The 20,097-nt window shown below is 34.7% G+C and overlaps 1 protein-coding gene across 1 annotated transcript; it reads right to left on the reverse strand.

Moving 5' to 3' along the window:
• Positions 1–2,004: 2,004 nt before the first annotated feature.
• On the reverse strand, positions 2,005–17,173 carry LOC104115142 (protein BLISTER-like). The gene is made up of 13 exons (XM_009625725.4): positions 16,734–17,173; positions 14,365–15,112; positions 13,655–14,178; positions 11,618–11,737; positions 8,992–9,057; positions 7,275–7,385; positions 6,102–6,178; positions 5,344–5,411; positions 4,116–4,229; positions 3,835–4,007; positions 3,635–3,703; positions 3,133–3,288; positions 2,005–2,683 (listed from the first exon to the last, which is right to left on the reverse strand). Exons 1-13 carry the CDS (start codon positions 16,788–16,790, stop codon positions 2,603–2,605), a joined length of 2,364 nt encoding a protein of 787 aa, XP_009624020.1. The 5' UTR covers positions 16,791–17,173; the 3' UTR covers positions 2,005–2,602.
• Between the last annotated feature and the right edge of the window lie 2,924 nt (positions 17,174–20,097).

Consider the following 20,097-nt stretch of genomic DNA (forward strand, 5'->3'; position numbering starts at 1 on the left):
CGGAAAATATTCCAGCATAATATACTAGAGTTCTAGTATAATATACTAGTCTAGCATAATATGCTGGAAGTTCATACATATGTGCTCCAATCTCCAATATATTATGTTGGAACTTTCCGTTATTGGAGTTCCAGCATAATATGTTGGAAGTTCATACACATGTGCACCAATCTCCAGTATATTATTCTGAAATTTTTCGTGTTGCAGCAAAATAGTGACTTTATGTTGAAACTTTCCGTGTATTGGAGTTCCAGCATAATATGTTGGAAGTTCATACACATGTGCACCAATCTCCAGTATATTATGCTGGAATTTTCCGTGTTGCAGCAAAATAGTGACTATTTTTCAATGACTTTGCAAAAAATGGCTATTTTTTAATTATTAGTCTGAAAACTAGCAAGTCCGTGCTATTTTAATTTGATAGAGAAATATTTTGTCGACCAAAAAAAACATTATATAGGCTGGGCCAAGTCAAAAAGTGGTGGTTTAATTGGAGCAGCCCATCAGGCATTTGTTGGGCCTGGAGAACACCGGCCCATTATCCTTCCACTGCACAGAAGGGGAGCTATTCGTTGCTCTGTGAAACCAGCCTCACGCGGTCCGCCCCACTTCTTGGGCCACGTGACCCAACTCTGTGCTTGGACAGGGCAGGCCAGAAATTAGCCCACCAAGCCCTACCATCTGGAACGGCCCAACATTCCACCACATTATTACCCCCATTTGGGTTACAAGCCCACATTACTGAGCTCGGCGAATAGTGTTGCCTCCTTTGGCTATTATAACTGGGAAAAAAGAATTGTTCAATAACGGTGTGGGATTACTCGCTCATTTCCACAACCAAACCGTATAATATTAGTGTAATGTTGCATTATTATAAATAGCTGGTGTACTAATAAATAAATTTTTTCAACTAATTAAATGCTACTACAAGACAACCATGTAAATACTGCAAGTAATACTAATTATCATTAGAGAGAATTAAGAAAAAAGTCAAAAACAAACAGATTTTATTTAACAATTTGGTTCATCTTTTGTGGTTTGAGCGTCCAAACATTCACAAGACTAGTACAGGCAAATGGAACTGTAATTATATCATTTACTAACATTTTGTATACCACGTTCCTTAATGCGGTTTAATGAAAAATAGAAAAGAAGCAGTAACTCTGAATCTTTGATTAACAATAATTTTTATAAAAATATATTTAAGGAACAGTGAAATATATGAGGATTATAAAAAGAAGCGTGAATAAGTTCAAAAGAACATTTCCAAAACAAGCATTTTCATAAATCAGCAGTTTGTCGAGTTTAGATGGCGCAAACCTAAATTAATCAATTTTATAATTTTTAAAAACAGTGAAAAGATTACCAAAAAAAAAAATACTCACTCCGTGTCGCCCAACAAAATTATATGGTGGAAGATGAAATATTTAAAGAAAATCATCTGTCCGTGCTCGGTATCTTAAAAGGTCAAATTGATTAATTTTAGGAGTACTATTTTTTTCTAAGTTTTTTGTTCAAAAATTTCAGGCTATAATATGTTATATTCAAATAATTGACGTTAGGTTGCAAAGAGTAACTATGAATAATACAACTGCCAAATTCTTCATTTTGACCATCAAAATCAACCTTGGACAATTAATTTTAATAGAAGAAATATTAAATAATGGATTTTGGTTTTATATTTGAATACCTTCAACAATTTTTTCGGGTTTATCTTACTTTATAAACCAATGATGTAATTATCATATTTGTTCTTGGCAGAGTTACTCAATATTTATGCTCGAATAAAATAGGTTGAGGCACGTATAAACTAGCTCGAACACCATTATCATTAAAAAAATATTGTAAACCCATTTGTTGGACATGCATTGCACTTGGAAAGGAAGAACCAAAATCGCGATTCAACTGAGTTATAAATCGCTTGTCTAGAACAAAGAACACACAATATTATAATAAATTAAATGGAAAAACTAATGGAATTCTGGTTCCAGAGCAAGTACAAAGGACAGCCAAAAACATCTTTTTAATATATTGGGCTACTTAAAGCCCCAGTTTTCAGCAAATACAACATAAGGAAGATAATATTTATATAAAAAGAAATATCATTTCCAGAAAAGAAAAAAGTACATTTGAACCTTTTCTTCTCGTGATTGACAATTAAACACATCTTCTGGAAATACATCATGTAGAAGTCCCCAAATCTTTCTTCGTCTCTAATCTTCATTACAATGTTTGATAAACGAATCCTTGTATACAACGAAATCATGTTTATTGCCAAAACTGTCGAGAACTGGCTATCCCATCTTCCGATATGCCTCTTAGATACAATTGCCAAAACTGTCTAGAACAGGCTATCCCATCTTCCGATATGCCTCTTAGATACAATTGCCAAAACTGTCTAGAACTGGCTATCCCATCTTCTGATATGCCTCTTAGATACAATTTGCTTCTCTGGTGGAAAAAAAAAATGGGGTGTGTGTCTAAACCATGGATAATGTACAAAATCTGGACTCCGTCTGGCTACCAAAAATACAGGCTGGAGAGGAGCAAAAGGCTAGCTTTTCACAAGAAAACACTCGTCATCATACTCGTGCCATGAAGATTAAAGAAGCTTGCTGGTTCGCCGTCTTGATGGCCCTCCAGGAAAAAGCTTCATGATCCATCCCAAGACCCGTTCCACCACCTGATCCAAACGACATGCAAAAAAAGAAACAAAAAAGAAGATAAAAAGGAAAAATTACAGCAACCACCAAACTAATCATACTGGATATTATCAGCTTGGCGATATGCACCAACATGCAAGATTAACAGCCTGATGCCAGATTGGATAATTTCCAGCAACTTGACTCCAAGAGAAAGAGTCAAGTTCAAACTCAAGTCTTTCTTAGCTTGCTATAATCAATGTAGTTTAGCATTTAACACAGATGAATTTTAAATAAGGAATCCTAGAGCATAGAGGCCTTATCATTTAAGTTCCCTTTACGAAGAAAGGTAACAGCAGAAGTGTAGAACTATTAAAATTGAAAGATGGAAAGGTAACAAAACATCTTTAGAAGGCTAGCGAAGCACATAAAAGCAGTAATTAGAAGTCATATCAGTAAAAGGCTTACAAAGCAACATATGTTAAGTTACCTCATCTCCTTCATCAGCATACGCCATATTGTCATGTACAGACACTGAATCTGGTTGCCTTGCTTGGCTGTTATCATTTGCCATGCTTTGAGCTGTTAAAAGCTCCAGTCTTTGAGTTTGAGCTTCAAGCTTTCGAGTTAAGTCCTTGTTTAACTCCTTGACACCCAAAAGGAACAGAAGGAAAATCCCCCAAGAATATTATAATGAGAGAAACAAAATTATTAGTATCCACCTTTAAACTAGCTATGAACCTCAAGAAGATTAATGCGGGACTTCTAACACAAACACTACATGAAGCTGGCCAGATATTAAAAAGAATGTCTGGGCATGTTGGAGAGGATGAGTTTTTAGAGATTAGTAGTCCATACATGACCAAAGAAATATGCATGTAGTTTACTCACAGATAACAAAGGGGAAAAAGAAAGGAATAAAAAATTTCAGGTAAAAAGAAAAGGAAAAAGCAGAGAATGAGATTGCCGTCTAGCACATCGGTTCAAATTACCTTCAATTTCGAGCTCTGAGAAGATTCGACTGACAGGGCTTTTGTCAATTCGTCTTTCTCCAAGGCTAACTGTAATCATTCCAAGTAGTGCAATTTTTAGTTATTTGATAGTCATGAACGCCTGATTTTATTTGGAGCAAAGAAGATAGGACTAAATTAGAGGGTGTAGAAAATGATCAGTCTCAAGGATATCATGCTACCTCAGAAATTAATGTATTAATGTTTTGGATCATCCTAATCTGATCTGCAGGAATGGCCAGTGACAAACTTTCAAGACTAAGCTGCCCAAAATCAGGCAGAGAAGAGAAGGCGGGGCCATCAGCACCAACCAAATTAGGGTCATTTATGGCACTACTTGCGATAGTATCTTCACCTGAATGGACACAATTTGAAATCTATGAATATATAAAAAGCAATTCAATGATAAAAAGTGGCCTTCAAATGATATGAGGCAGTAATTTGAGAAATTTGAAATACATACAGAGATCCTCTGTTGAAGTTGATACATCTATTTTTGCCGGCATACTCCTGCTAGGATCAACTGACTTGCCATTAGCAGAAGCTTTTAGGAATTTGGACTGCAAAAGCTTCTTTTCTGTTGGGAAGAAGAATCAGGAAACATAAAGGAATTAAGCATATGATGGAGAAAAGAGATTGCCTCACAACACTAAGCATATTAAAGAGAAATTAGGAAAAGGTAGGAAGGATATTGACAACCAAAGATCACTTCAAGAGTCACAAAAAAAATAGTTTAGAAATAATAACTTCTGCAGCATTTTGCCCTACTTGGAAGTGACAGAGCCATAAAGCTCCAAAATTTTGTAAGGTTCAAGTCTCAGATCGTTCATCAGAGAAATACAGCCATGAAATATTAAAGTTTGTTACAAAAGGGAGAAAAAAGGATGACAGATCAATCATTTCCTGTGGAAAGACACCATCTGGGTGCAAAAAGAATTCGAAGAAAAGACAAAATTAACCACAATGACGGAGCAGACGAATATTTTTAACTCCAGCATGATGAAATGATCTACAGATAAACGAAGTGCTCGCATCTTAATGGTCCTTCCCCTCAATGGCTTGAAGGAGCGAGGCTGCTATAACTTATCCAAAAAAGGGAGCCAGGGTACCATAAATAAACAAAATGAACAGTCAGAAGATACTGTTCATTGGTTTGAAGCAATAACAAAGTACTCGTTGTTGGTACTCGGAAGCTGCTCTTTGGAGTCCTATAGACTCTTTGGACGACTGCTTCCATGAGAATATGCATAATAAGTCCAGCCAATAAAATTATTTTTGGTACTTTATCTTAATCAAATGACCAGGCTGCAGACGTGTTGACCTATATTTCTCCCAAAACGCAACCAATGTTGGGATATTACAGCTAGAATATCACAAATAATTAAGAAATTCGGAACCATTTTGCCAACAGAATAGGCAGTATTACATACTTTTTTTTGTGGCTTATTGTGTACTTATTGAACTGAGTGTAATCTCTTTTTTTTTAATCGTTTTGAACAGAGTGTGATTAATGATTTTATTTGTGATAGTTGGATGTATTTATCGAACCTGGGATGTATATTTAAGAAAATTGAAGGCAGTGAAACTTGTCAAAATGACACAACATATGTGTCCCTGCAGACACACTGAATTCCAATAAAAAAAGCAAACTGCTTTTTCTGTACGCACAAGCAGATATAGCCATATCTTACCTTCTTTTAAAGCATCAATTGTTGATTGCAGATCTTGACGATCTTTTTCAAGGCTAGAAATTTTCTTCCTGCAGGAAGATAGAGAGTTAAGTGAGATCAATACACATCTCCATAGATATCTAAAGGTTAATGACAATGGGAAAAAGATTCAACTTTTTTATTCTGATATTCACTACCCACATTCACTTCAACGCTAAAACTTTTATGCCAATACAGATTAGTATGAGATCATATACATGCAGCTGCTCAATATGATTTCCAACTAGTTAATTTCAGAAGCCACGAATTTTTTAGAAGTATCATAAGTAAAAGCAATACATTCTGCCACCATTTGGCATATCTTTTTCATATTCATCAAACAATCAGTATTTCCATTACCAAGAAACAATTAAACCACAACTCAGCTCCCTCTTTTTTATTTTTTTGACAAGGTAAATAATTTTATTAAAAGAAGGGGAGAACCCCGTATACAAGTTGTATGCCAACAAAAGAGAACCTACACCAAAACATGGTTCTCAATGAAGAAAACCAGATTATCTATACAAATAGGGACCTCATAGGTACACCAAAAAGAAACCAGAGAAAAATTTTACAACTTTACAAAATGAAAAGATGCATGCCCACTCTAAAAGGGTGGGGAGTCTAAATGACAGGAGGGAGGAAAATGGAGAACAGAAGAAAATGACAACTATAACCAGAACAAAGTTATGTGGAAACATGACGGCCTTAATTAATTTACAGTCAAGCCTCGAACATACTTGAAAGAAGACAGTTCAGCTTGTGACTTCTCCAACTCTTTCTCCAGTTTAAGCTCATTAGATCTTAGACGAAGTGCCTACAAAATGTTGTAGACAAAAATATAAAGACCAGAAAAAATAATCTATCCCATAATTAAAAAAATTAAAAAAAGAACAAAAGTTACGGTCTCAGCCAATTGTCAATAACATTTTTTTACAAACAGAATGGGAGAAAATAAAAAGAAAGAACAGGCACAAAAGAGAGTTCATATTTAGTTGGCAAAGATTCTATATCCCCAGGAAAGAAACACGAAAAAGAAAAAGAGAGAAAAAAGCAACAGCATTCACTTACCTAAAAGGACGGGTAAAAAAGAATACACTGGTTGGACATCTCAATCACCCAAGACTAGCATTATTGATTTAAGTAACTATAAGTTAAGTTAACCGTTATCCTTAGACCATCAGAAAGCTGGAAGAAAAGACCGGATTTCCCTCTTAACTGCCATAGTATTATATGTGAGAAACATTAACAAGACATCATCTTGGAATACTTGGTAGAAGATAGTTTAAACAAATCAGTGAAATAACACAAACTGTTTTGCAGACATCTGGAGAAGCCAGTTTCAATTTTCTTTGCAGTTACTTAACAATCAATTTCTTTGACAAAGAATTATTTTTTCCATACAAAAATGTGAACTACAAGAATAGCATACGTTTGCAAGAAATGCTGTTACCATTTGAACTGAATAAGTATTAAGTGATTAAACACCTGATGTCTGATAAGGTAAAAATGCTCCAGACATTATGCTCCACCTTAAACAGCTTAAGTTTTGTTTTACATTGAACAAACCCGACTTATAATTCAAAACAAAACAATTAGATAGTGAAACATAAAGTCTATAATTCCTTATTTCAAAGTCAATACAGTCAACTTATTTATACACCATGACTTTCACTAAATTATAATTAAAAATGAAATGACATTACACTAATTCAAGCTATGATGACGAAGTTAAACAAGTTTCAAATTTCAATGTGAAACCAGTAACAAAGAGGAAGTAGTGTTAAATCACTTTAAAGTCAATACATGCCTAACAAATTATATTGATATAGACATGCCTAACAAATTATATTGATATAGACACGCCTAACAAATTATTTGGGTCAACAGAAGGGAATACTGCAGTTAATTACCTTCTCTTCCAAGCCAATCACTTCGGACGCCAACAACTTGGCGCGTTCATCAGCAGCATTACATTCCAATTGTACATTTGTATATTCCATTTTCACGGCTTCAAGTTCACCCTAGTTACATTGAATTCAATAAAGAAAGCAAATCATATACCTCAAATTACAATAATACTGAAAGCTACTGACTCATCCAGCCATCTGATTACAAAAATTGATGGAAAGAAAAAAGAGCAAGTTTTCCATGTATAGATGGCACACAACTCATCTAAACAAAGACAATAAATGAAATTAGTACATCATATAGCTCCAGAAACCTTGGCCAGAAGATCCTAGATATATGTAACCAGAGTTTAGATGCTCAAGTACATTTTTTTGATAAGTAAGGTGATTAAATACATTCTTCAACAGGTTTTTACAGATACCTCAAAATGTATGCCTCTTGACAAAATTTAAATCTGGAGAACCATTCACAATCAGTTAGGGAATCCGTTACCATTTGCCAGACCAAATGTCAGACTATGAGATGGTAAACAAACTTAATGAAGCCAGATCAAAAAAAGTGCGGAACAAGGACTAAGGTTTGATCATGAAAGACAGAAATTTGAGTAAAGAAAAAAACAAATTGATAAATGCTCCCTCTGATTCATTTTAAAAGGTGGTCTTTAACTGCGCAAATAGTTTTAAAAAGAAAGAAAGACTTCCGGTACATATCAAAAGCACCCTCAAAACTTGTGGTCTTAAACATCACATAACATTTCTATGGTTATAAGAGCATGTCATACGGGTAAATTTGGAAGTTTAAAATTTAAAAGTTTCCAAATATAAAAAGGTGTCTTTCTTTTGGAACGGACTAATAAGGAAAAGTGTCATACAAAATGAAACAAAGGGAGTAATAGATACTAGTGTGACATACTTGAGAAGCAACCATGTTAAATTCTTCAACTACCAATCAACTCTCTTGATCATTTAATAAATCATTTGTACTCTAAAGAGTTAAAACCATATTACTATTGCACACTCCACAGAAAGGGAAAAAGAAGTAGGAAGCAAAGAAATGGAAGATTCGGATAACCAGTATATATTGCTTCACTTTCTAACTTTTACATAGAGCAAATCAAGTCTGTTAGAAGATAAAGAACGTCTTTAAACTAGTTCTCTTCCAATCTGTATAGTGCTGGATGCTAACTTTTAAGATGTCACATCAACAACCCCAAAACAAATTGATCAGTAATACTTCTTGATATATCAAAGGGAATAAAACACAACAACAACTACGCCTCAGCTACAAAACAAATTGGGGTCAGCTATATGAATCTCCATTTAGGCTCAACTCATGTCATCATCATTACCAAATAAAAATAAAAAGTGAATAAGTCAGATATACATAATAATAATAATAATAATAGTAGTAGTAGTAGTAGACACACGAGACTCAAAATTTCGTGCTAAATAGCGTGGAGGTTCGAGTCCTCTTCCCCTCGAATAGATTCTTTTTTTTTTCAAAAGGAATGTTGTTATGTTGTTTTCAAGGGTGCACTAATCATAATAATAATAAATATAATAAATAATAATCAAACAGAATAAAACAAACTTTAAAAGGTGCCTAGATTATAAATACAAGTCCTTATAAAAAATGATAATAAACGCAAGTCATCAATAACAACTTCCAGAAGTTCAACATTTCAAATATGTTGCGGAAACAGAACAAGATTGTACAGACCAGATGAACTTTAATCTCCTCCTGCAACTTCTCCATCTCAGCCTTTAGTTGGGCAACAAAACTTCCCTGCAAAAGAAAATACAGGTCATGTAGATTTATTGCAAAATGTAAAGGCACACACATCATTACCAAAAGTGTAAAGATTTTCAAGGAGAGGCCAGCCATATGAACTGGTCATGTAGATGTATTGCAAAATGATTTTTAAAAAAAAAAAAAAAAAGCACACATACGAACTAAAACTCAACCAAGAGAAAGGAGAATATAATTCATAAACTGATGTGGACTCAAAAAGTCCTTTTTCAAATTTTATGATCAGCACTTCTTAACAACCTTTAGCTTTGACAGGTGACTAATTAACTGTTCAGCTATGCTACACAAGTCCTTCAAAACCACCTGCCACACCATGTCTGATCCAGCAGGATTTGGGTGTGAGTGTGGGATACGCATAGGATTGGCACCATATTCTTATTCGTATTCTAGAATTTTAGGATTTAAATGATGATGAATCTAACTTCTAAATCCACACCCGTATTGGATATCTGTGCCCATCTCCATGTAACTTAGCTACTCAGATCAAAACCTAAACAGGGGCCAAGTGCCCGACTAGCGCATTGTTGTCTCTGAAGCTCTCTGACGAGAGCTTATTGCCCTGCAACTCCAGTTTTTTATTTTCATTCTCATAATTATTGCTAAATATACATATGTAGATAAACAAACACACACACCTAAGGCACACACTTGTTCTAGTTCTATGACTTTTCAATTAATACTGAGATATGTATACATCTACTAGCCATGTCTTGCCAACTGCACCTATATTTGTATCCTAGAGTTCAAGATTTAAATAATGATGAATCTGCACAGCGTATCGGATACCCGTACTCGTTCCATGTAACATAACTACTCAGATCAGAACCTACACAGGGGCCAAGTGCAGACTAGTGCATAGTTGTCTATGAAGCTCTATGTAGTTCATTCTCACACTGATGTAGCTTTCAAGGTAAGTTAGCTCTTCGATCATGCCTCCAAGAAGACATTTAGACACTGACCCAGAGCTAATCTTCACTAGCATATATTGCATAAAAGGTATTTTAACTATGAAGAAAATAAGTGGGTGTTTGGATAAGCTCTTAAGCTGGTGGAAACCATCTTATAAGCACTTTTGGCTTATCTAAGCATTTAGTAAACATGAAAAGTGCTTATAAGACAAGCATTTATAAGCAAAATAAACCAAAATCCATAAGTTGGTCACCTTCAAAAGTATCACTCCCTCCGTTTCAATTTATGTGACGTACTTTGACTCGGCACGGAGTTTAAGAGAAAAGAGAAGAAATTTGGAACTTGTGGTCTTAAGCTTAAAGGGTAAAAGCTTTGTGGGGCCATACATTTGTGTGACTATAAAGCTTCTCATTAAGAGTAAAATGGGTAAAATGTTTCCAAATATAGAAATGTGTTATTCTTTTTGGAATGAACTAACAAGGAAAATATGTCACATAAATTGAAAAAAGGTAGTACTTTTTCTGATAAAGCCCTTCAAAAGTATTATTTTATCCCCAACGCTTGATAGAACAAAACCCAAAACTCCCTCTCCAATCCATTTCCATTGTTGATCTTTTTCCATGTAATGATACTTTTACGTTTATATTTTTTGTAAATAGCTTTAAGAGCATTTCAATCATCTTAATAAAATAGTGCGAACTTTTTTACCGAACACATTAATTGCTTATTATTAACTTCAGCACTTCTATCCAACCATGTAATTACTTATTTATAGATTCAGGTTCACCACTTAAAAAGTGTTTTTCGGCACTTGATGCTCTTCAGCTACTTTTAATCAGCTACGCCAAACGTGCTCAAGTAAATAGCTTATAGAGTAGGTATGCCACTAGGACGTAACAATGAGAGTTGTCTTGGGATCCTATATTATTTATCCAGTCAAAATGTTATTATGAGATTAATGTTGGCAGCACGACCCACCAACAACAACAAAAGCCCCATTACTCTAGTTTACTTTGGTGCCTTTCTGCTTGCAACATTTTTTCCATGACTTTGTAGTCCATTTTAATTTATATTTCTCTATCAATATATGCCAGCAAGTTCTCATGTAATTTATATCTTAGACTAAAGGGACTCGATGAACACTTTTATGAACACTATAAAGACAGGATGTAACAATTTTGACTTAGTTATTCTATGTTAGTACCTAACACTGGTATAAGAAAACGACACTATTTCTTTGATAATGATTTTAGGATTTACATCAAAAACGCATGAAAAGAATAGTCGTACAATACTCATTACATACTTCTACCAGAAAACCATGAGGATGGCACGTAATCCTTTAGTAATGCATTAGGTTTGACAACAAAAATGTAGAATGTAGAAAATAATTAATGTACAAGTTACCATAAGAAAACAGCTGACACATAATAATGCTGACCAGTTGTATAAGGGAGAATCAGAACTTCTATTTTGCCAACAGTTAATCTGAAAGCTTCTCATTGGGTTTGGAAACAACATGGCCTATGTAACATATATTTTAAGCTTGCATATGCTTCCCTATGGAAAGCCTGCTAAGTTTTGACTTTTGACAGTTCTGAATAAATGCAGAAGTATGAAAGTATACCTGTTGGTTATAACTATCTGTCAGAGTTGAATTTTCAGCAGCTAGAGACTCTGCTAGAGCTCGTGAAGCCTCAAGAGCGCGTTGTAAGGAGAACTTCTCTTGTGTTAAATCTTCAATATGCTGTAGAAAATAAGCATAGAGCATGTTACTGTTTACCACTGCAGATCCTATACAAAATCCTATATCCGGACAAATATGGGTCACGCATGTCCCTGTCTTTTTCTTGCCATAGGCTGTCCCGCCCCTCAATAGAAACGGAAGATGCCAATTCTTGATTTTGGATATTATCTGAATGATGAAGTTCAAGTGTCCTTTAATTATTAGTATACACCAGAAATACCTATTCTATCTTTTTCTTTTAGCTCCATCAACCCTGGATATGTACAAATGCATGGCACCATTCTTTTATTGGAACAAGAAAAATAAACAAATGCATGAGACCTTCAAAAATCTTGACAGTATTATTTGAATGAAGCAACAAGGTGTGTGTTTATTACTCATATCCGTTCACTGCAGGAAAAAACTCTTTTAGCTTAATAAATGCACAGGACATTCTGTAGTTCACAATTAAAGAAAAGAAACATGATTGGGCATTGGGCAGTGTTCAGTTCGCATCAAATTACCTTTCAGCACATTCAACATACCTGACATTATTTCTCTTTTTCCAGCTTAAATTGTATATGCACATATGTAAATATGTATGTATGTGTGTGTGTGTGTGTGTATATATATTAATAAACGACAAAACCATAGGCTCCGGTTACAAAAGTCAGTAGATAATGGGGCATCGCTCCTTCAAGGCTTCAACCGTCTCCACATGAATACCAGACCTGGTTCCCCAGCAGGATTTGAACTTGCTACTCGCCTACCATATATATTACAAGGTGCAAATTAAATAAAGCTCTGGCTAATGAATCTCTTAAAGTGGATGGCATTATTTCCACATGTTAGACAGTGTGCACTATTTTAGAACCTTCACTAGCACCAGTGTTGTCAAAGGCGCGCTTAAGCCCTAAAGCGAGGCTCAGAACATGTTGAGCACTGCGCCTCGCTTTGCGGATGCTTCAGTGTTGCATCAAGGATCTAAGGCATACTTTCCTTGCCACTGAGTGTAATCCTGAAAATGCGACACTGAACAATTGATATTTCACTTTATCGTTATTTTTTCTTCAATTTTTTTTCCATATATTTGTTATTCTTGCTTATAATTGTTGGTCTTGGACTACATATACATATTTTTACTTCTTAATCCAGTTGCGCTTTTTTTCATTACAGCTCACGTTTTATTTGCGCTTTGCGCTTAAAGCCCCAACGGGCCTTAGAGCTTTTTTGCGCTTTTCGCCTTTGATAACACTGACCAGCACTTAATATCTTCTATTTGATAGAGATCATATGTTTATTACTCATTTACTCCAAAAGAAAACCTTGAGAATAAGGTATATTATTCTTCAGTTTTTCATAAATATAAATAAATAAATAAAAAGCACCAGACATCATTCTTTTTTCTTTCTTTTGTCAAAGTATTTTCACGCTACCTAATTGATCTAACATGCTCTTAGACAAAACACAACTCTATGTTAGCATGCCCTATATTAGCAGTTCATCTAAAATTGTACCAAGATCTGTTGTTATGAGTAGAGTTTCTACATCCTAGTTTACACCCATTGTGGCTAACAACTTGAATTTCATGAAATTGCTATTTTTGACAGCGGCCTGAAACAACGAAATAGTTAGTTTTCACAGTCAACTGAGTAGGAAACTCTAAATCTTGTGCCTATCAATTGCCCATTATTTGAACCAATTCATGGTACTTAGGAAATTTTGGTAGCTGAATATGCAATCTGCTTTATGAGAAGCATCACATTGTTGGTGACTGGACAGCATTTGTTTCCGGCCCAATGTTCTCACTAAAGTGGGCAATAAGAATATATGCCAACCCAAAAGCCAGGAAGTAAGGAGCAATTTGAGCTTCTGTAGGTAAATGGTATTCAACAATTGTAGACCTACTATGTAAAACAGGGAAAATTGTATAATAACCTGTTCTAAAGCAGCAAAATCTTCATTTTGCTTTTGTGAGTAAAATGAATGTCTACTGTCCATGTTTCCCACATCTTTCTCAACAGCATGCTTGTATGGATCCACCCCATTACCAGTAATTTTTGAAGGTTTTGTCAAGTTCTCAGAATTTGATGAACCCAGACTGTCCTTAGGGTGAACCAAGTCATACATGTCTGTAGCGAATGATCCTATTGAGGGAAGGGATGCAGCAGAAACTTTTGAAATGTTGATGGAATCAAGGAAAGATGGAGATCTCCTCCCAGTTGCCCCAGTTGTGGGCGGAGACATCTGTGAGTAACTAGAAGAACTTCTAGCATCAAAACTAAAACCGTCATACTTGGAGTCCGACGCCCAAGGAGAAGTTTTAGTCAAGTCAATACCGGAGCTGCTTAACTGGCTGTATCCTTTATCAGGCACCACAAAATTACTAGATCCCACAGCAACATCATTTCGCCCAACTTCAGGATAAAATTTTGTGACACTGGTAGCACGAGGCATGTAATCTACCAAAAAAGGGGATATAGATATCAGATTGTGCACCATCAATGTGGCAAAGTAAATAGTGCACTACACTAATCGGTTCGCTGGGTCAAAGAAACCATAGAAGAATGGAGAAAAGGAGATAAAGAAATTATGGAAACAAAGGTCCTTCAGGTGCAGAACAGATACATTATAACCAAGAAAATTACCACCATATGAAGAGGAACTCATGCCACTAGTCCAGCGATCTGTATAACTTGGCTTGTCTTGATGAGAACCAAATGAATTTGAAGGTGAGACATTTTCTGGAAAAGCATGATAAGTACCATCATTAGTTACAGAATGATCCTTTGCATGATTCTCCTCTGATATGCTTTTACCCAGATCATCATAAGTGAACTGACTTGAAATTCTGTCATTATTGGGGGACGATGACGGAAAAATGGCTGTAGAGTGATTAGTCGTAAATCCGAATGGAAGACCTTCTAAGGCCCCATCATTCTCCCTCTTCTCAGTGGAGTCATAAGTATCACTAACTCTTTCAGAAACCTTAAGATTCTCATCACTTTTAGACCCTTTATCTTCTAAATGAGATAACGCTGAGATGGAAGAACCAAAATCATAACTGTTGGCACGAACAGCAGAAGTTAGAACAGCATCATCGTTGTACTTGTACAAACTAGCCGTAGCACCAGCATTAGCATCTTGGCGAAAAATTGAATCAGACTTCTGGGTAATATCAGGCTTCGCTAAATCATGCTTAGCATGTACTTCAGAAGGTTCTAGAACAGATCTGTCAACAGTATCAGATGTACCAGCTCCACTGGAGTCCTTAATTCTAGAGTGTTCATTTCCCGAAGATTGATTCTCTACGCCTCCATCAGAAGCAAGCTGTTGACTATTTGGAGTCGACTTTTTAGCCTTCTCTGCTGCTCTCTTCTTGCGAAACTCCTCTAGCTGCAAATGATACAGTTGCAAAAGTATCAGATAAATAAGAATTGCACCAAATTCTATAAAGACCAAAAGCAGGTGATGTTCAGAACATAGACAAGGCAATAGCAATTTAGTGAAGTCGAAACAATAGAAAAAAAGGGAGCAGCCAACAACCTCTTTTAATACGAAAGAAGATTAATCTAGATGTTGGTATGATGATAACCATAATTTTAGCAGGATGCCACAGCTTGTGGGACAACACCAACTCATATTTTTTTGCAGTTCTTGATGTCACAAGTATTTAAATTGTTAAACAACGGCAAAGTGTAGAACAGATTAACATTTTGAAAGATGGCGTCCGGAGCTTTTAAGGCGCGGTCTTTCAGAAGATATCTGCACCAATGTGCTTTCGAAAGACATCAGCACCAATGTCGTAGTATAGGACACCAAAACCTGGTTGCAGATGAGGAAGAGAACGTGTACCCCACCCAAAACCAGTCAGCCAACATATTAGAATCTTTGTACTGACGAAAGACAATTCTTTTACGAGTATACACCCTGTAACTACTGCCTTAATAGAAGATGTTCTGAAATCAATAGTACCAGTTATGCAGTATTGTCAGCTATAGGGATAAGCAAAAAAGAAAAAAAACAGCTATCTCAACACAGCTAATGTTCACTTCTACCTGAAAGATCAGATTGATCAGCGCTGATGCTTCACATTAGGCTCAAAGGTTTTCTATCATCTAAATCAATCCCTGGCCAGCTTTACCTGATTATATATTTCCGAGTATCAAATCTTTGTATAACAAAGTCTTTGAAAAAGTATCACCCATCAGATTCATTTCATGCTAGTTTCATTCAAGTATTGTGACATTATAAGATCTGCCCTTATAAAAGATGATCCTTTTTTTTTTTTGATAAGGAAAGAATGCCCTTAATCCTTATAGAAGATGATCTAGGCAATGATATCTTTCACTGCCAGCCTCACTCGAGTAGAACTGTCTATAACAGTTTGAAAATCTAGAATTTATCCAACCAACAAAAAGCACCTTCTCAAGCTACAACCTCAAATCTTAGTCTTGATGTGTTTTAACTTCATACATGATAATTGAAATTGCACCATTTTCACAAATCAAAAGCCATGTCGCAATCCTTGTTTATGGATGATAAAGGATAAATAGACAATGCACCTAAAATTTCCCGTTACAGTACGAGTTACGGGTTCAACTGAGCTTCTAAATATGTAATATTAAATTTCTAACTCAGTAACTCAAATGCTTAGTGGGTTCAATGACATCCCAAACTCATAAAGTTTAAATCCTGGATCTGACTCGGTGTGTCACGTTCTTGAAAAGGGAGTCCATAAACTTCAACTAGGTGATAACAATTCAAAGGTACTTATGATAATTCAAAATAAGAGATTTCTTTACCACACTCCAACTTGTAACCAATCAGAAGTAGAATATGATTCAATATAAACCTTCTCCACGCATAGAATTCAGCTCATTATTATTATCTACAAATTAAACATTAATTTGCAGACGATCAAGTAAATTAAGTAATCCTACAACCTTAAAAAGTAAATCCCTAAACCAAACCAAAGCATCTCTTTTCTAAGATTCAAAAAAAAAAACTCAAATACCTTCTTTTTCCCAGCTTGCAAATGCTCTTGCTTTTTTAGCACCTGAGCTGACGCCATTCAAAACCGCAGAAAAATCAAAACTTTCCTCTTAAATCCTCGTCCCAAAACCCTAATTAAAAAAATTAACTCCAGATTCTCTTATAACAAAACAGGTCAATCAAATCTACATTTCATTTCATATACAAGAAATAATTGTGAGTAATAACAACAAATTCAATTCTCAATTTCGGGGTAAATGGATAAAAATTCGAGTAGTTGAGGGGCCAAAATTTGGAATTTTGAAAATGATGAAGAAAAAAACCTAAATTTGATTCAGAATAAGGGCTCTGATGGGATCGAAGAAGAAGAAGAGAAAGTTAAAGAAAAAGAAAAGGCTCTTTTCAAATGTTTTTCTATTTTTTTCTTTTTCTGTAGATTTGCAGCTCTTAAATTTCTGTTATTTTGCTTTTTTAGTGTTTCTTTTGTTTTTTTTTTGTTATGACGTTAATTATTTGTTTTACCCACCAGCAGTTACAGATATGACGTTGCAGCAAGGTTTTATAGTCGGACACGTGTACTTTTGATGGCACGTGACACACCTGCAACAATGATTAAGTCAATAAAAAATGAATAAATTTTCTTAATTTTGTTGAACTTTTTAATTTTGAAAATGACATTACAGCTCTTAGGTTTTAAGTTTTAGATAGACCTTATGAAAAATAATTTATGACTTGTTGTACCTTTTCAAAAAATTTATTATCGGAATATGATACAAGTCCAAATTCAGTAAAATGTATATTTAATAGTTCATATATTAGAATCTAATTAGTTTGGAAATGAATAATAGCTGTTATTATTTTGTCCAAAATTGGTAACTTTTCGTAGTAACTGTGGGTGCAAAAATGATGTTAGATGAAAGATTATGGTAATAACGCAACAATATATTGATTTGGTGCTCAATTACATTAATAGTAATATATTCTAGTCAATCTTGCTAGACGTAATGATAAAATTATTATATTAGGGAAACCCAATTATTGTAGCTCGGATAAAAAGGCAGAAAAGTAATTCCATTGTAAAATTTAATCACAAAATAAAGTAAAATGAATATAAAAGTCGTCGTTACTGGATTACTTCATAATATGTGGCCAATGTAAATTTTTATTTTTACTGAGAGGTTTAAAGCTCGACATATGAACACAACTTTGGTCAGCACTTGTAACTCTTTTCAGTATCACTTTGGTGTAACGCCTTTACACACTCAAATGCCATTATTCACGCTTCTTTCTTAAGTAGTAACTGAAACGATCTATCGAAGAATTAACTTAAGTAGTAGGCACCCAATCGTTATATATATAATTTATGTATAATATATGTAGAATTATATATTATTAGTGTAAAATATATACATACCGACTAGAAAAAGTGAACAGTTAATTCATCAGGCTATTTATGTAAAGATCCCGAAAGTATTGCAATTGGTCAGATGGGCCCAATTATGTTACTGATGGGCTATGTTGCATCTATATGGGGGCTTTTGCAATATACCCGGTTTTGGGATCACAATTGAACATATATCCACTTTGCAAAAAAGTTTGCAAATATATCCACTTTACGATCAACTTCAGACTTATCGGGTCTGAAGTTTAAAAAAATCAGTCTGAAATGAAAAAATTGCACTTCAGATGCACTTAAGGCCAAAAAGTCTGAAGTGCAACAAACGTTTTCATTCACTTAAGGCCAATAAGTTTGAAGTGAAAATTTGCGCTTCAGATGCACTTAAGGCCAAATAGGTCTAAATTGTGACCAATGATTTCGTGCACTTAAGGCCAGTAAGTCTGAAGTGAAAATTGCACTTCAGATGCACTTAAGGCCAAAAGGTCTGAAGTGCAACAAACGTTTTGCTACATTTAAGGCCAATAAGTCTGAAGTAAAAAATTGCAATTCAGATGCACTTAAGGCCAAAAGGTCTGAAGTGCAATAAACGTTTTGCTACATTTAAGGCCAATAAGTTTGAAGTAAAAAATTGCAATTCAGATGCACTTAAGACCAAAAGGTCTGAAGTGCAACCAATGTTAAGTGCAAATTGCCCAGAAACAGAAATTTATTCTTTGAATTGTAACAATCAAATATACGATTTAATACCTAAATCTAGTCCAAATGAGCTAAAATTTGAAACATAACCTCCAAATATCATCGGGAACGAACCCCAGTCATCAATTTGTCAAAACAACAATAAATCTAATGAACCAATTTTGCAATTACGAAAAAGAAGAAGAAGAAACCCTAAGCAATAGTAAAAAATAAAACGTCATAACAGCTCACAACTGTAAATCATCATAAACTACCTTAAAATATGTTCACAAACATCATATAAAATCTCTGTCACCCGAAGAAGAAGAATAAGAAGAAGACGACAAAGGAGGAGGAGAAAGGGGCTTGAAGTTGTTTAAAAAATGGATACAAGTTAAAACTTTTTAAAAAAATGGATATAAGTTAAATGGGAGCGGCCAAATAAGGCGCCCATGCAATTTTTTTGATCTTAATGGAGAAAAGAATTGCACCACATAACCTTTTTTGAGGCTACACTCCTTCAAATTTGCCTCTTTTATTTATTTTTACAAATATAGCCTCTCACTGTAGCTTAGATTCTCTTTTTCTTTGAACACCACAAATAAACTAGTCGTGTCTTCTGGGAACAACCATTATTGTGAAAGCTTTTTTTCTTCTAACAAATGAGTAAGATCCCTTAAACGCTCAACATATATAAATGCGGAGCCAGAATTTTAACCTTAAGGTTCTGAATTTTAAAACACGATTTTAAGTGTAAATGATTGGGTTCTAAATTTAATAATTTTACATATTTAATAAAATTCTCAACACGAAATACACTATTGGGCAAAAACTATTGGGTTCGACCGAATCCATAGCTCGGCTTCTGCCTCCGCCCCTAAACATATCCCTTTCACCTGAATCGTCTTATCATATCTAAAATGACCTCGACCTATTTCAATATTCCAACTAGGGGTATACAAATGAAACCGATAAACCGCACCAACCCGATAATCCGAGTCAAACCGAAAAAAATCCTAATGGTTTGGTTTGATTGGTTTGGTGTTGAAAAAAAATGACGATATTTGGTTTGGTTTGGTTTTAACTAAAAAAAGTCAAACCGAAACCAAACCAACCCGACATTATATGTATAGAAATTTTAAATATATTTAATACATGAAAATATTTATTGTAGTGTAGTTTATAAATATTTCTTAAGTTTTTTAATAATTTTATCTTTTAACGTATTATTTCAAGCTTGGACTTATAATTTTTGGATGCTCCAAAAAGTTTTATAGTTCATAAATGTTAGTAACTCAAATAAATCCTAAAC

This window comes from Nicotiana tomentosiformis, chromosome 9, assembly GCF_000390325.3.
Source record: "Nicotiana tomentosiformis chromosome 9, ASM39032v3, whole genome shotgun sequence".
In the NCBI taxonomy this organism is placed as follows: Eukaryota; Viridiplantae; Streptophyta; class Magnoliopsida; order Solanales; family Solanaceae; genus Nicotiana; species Nicotiana tomentosiformis.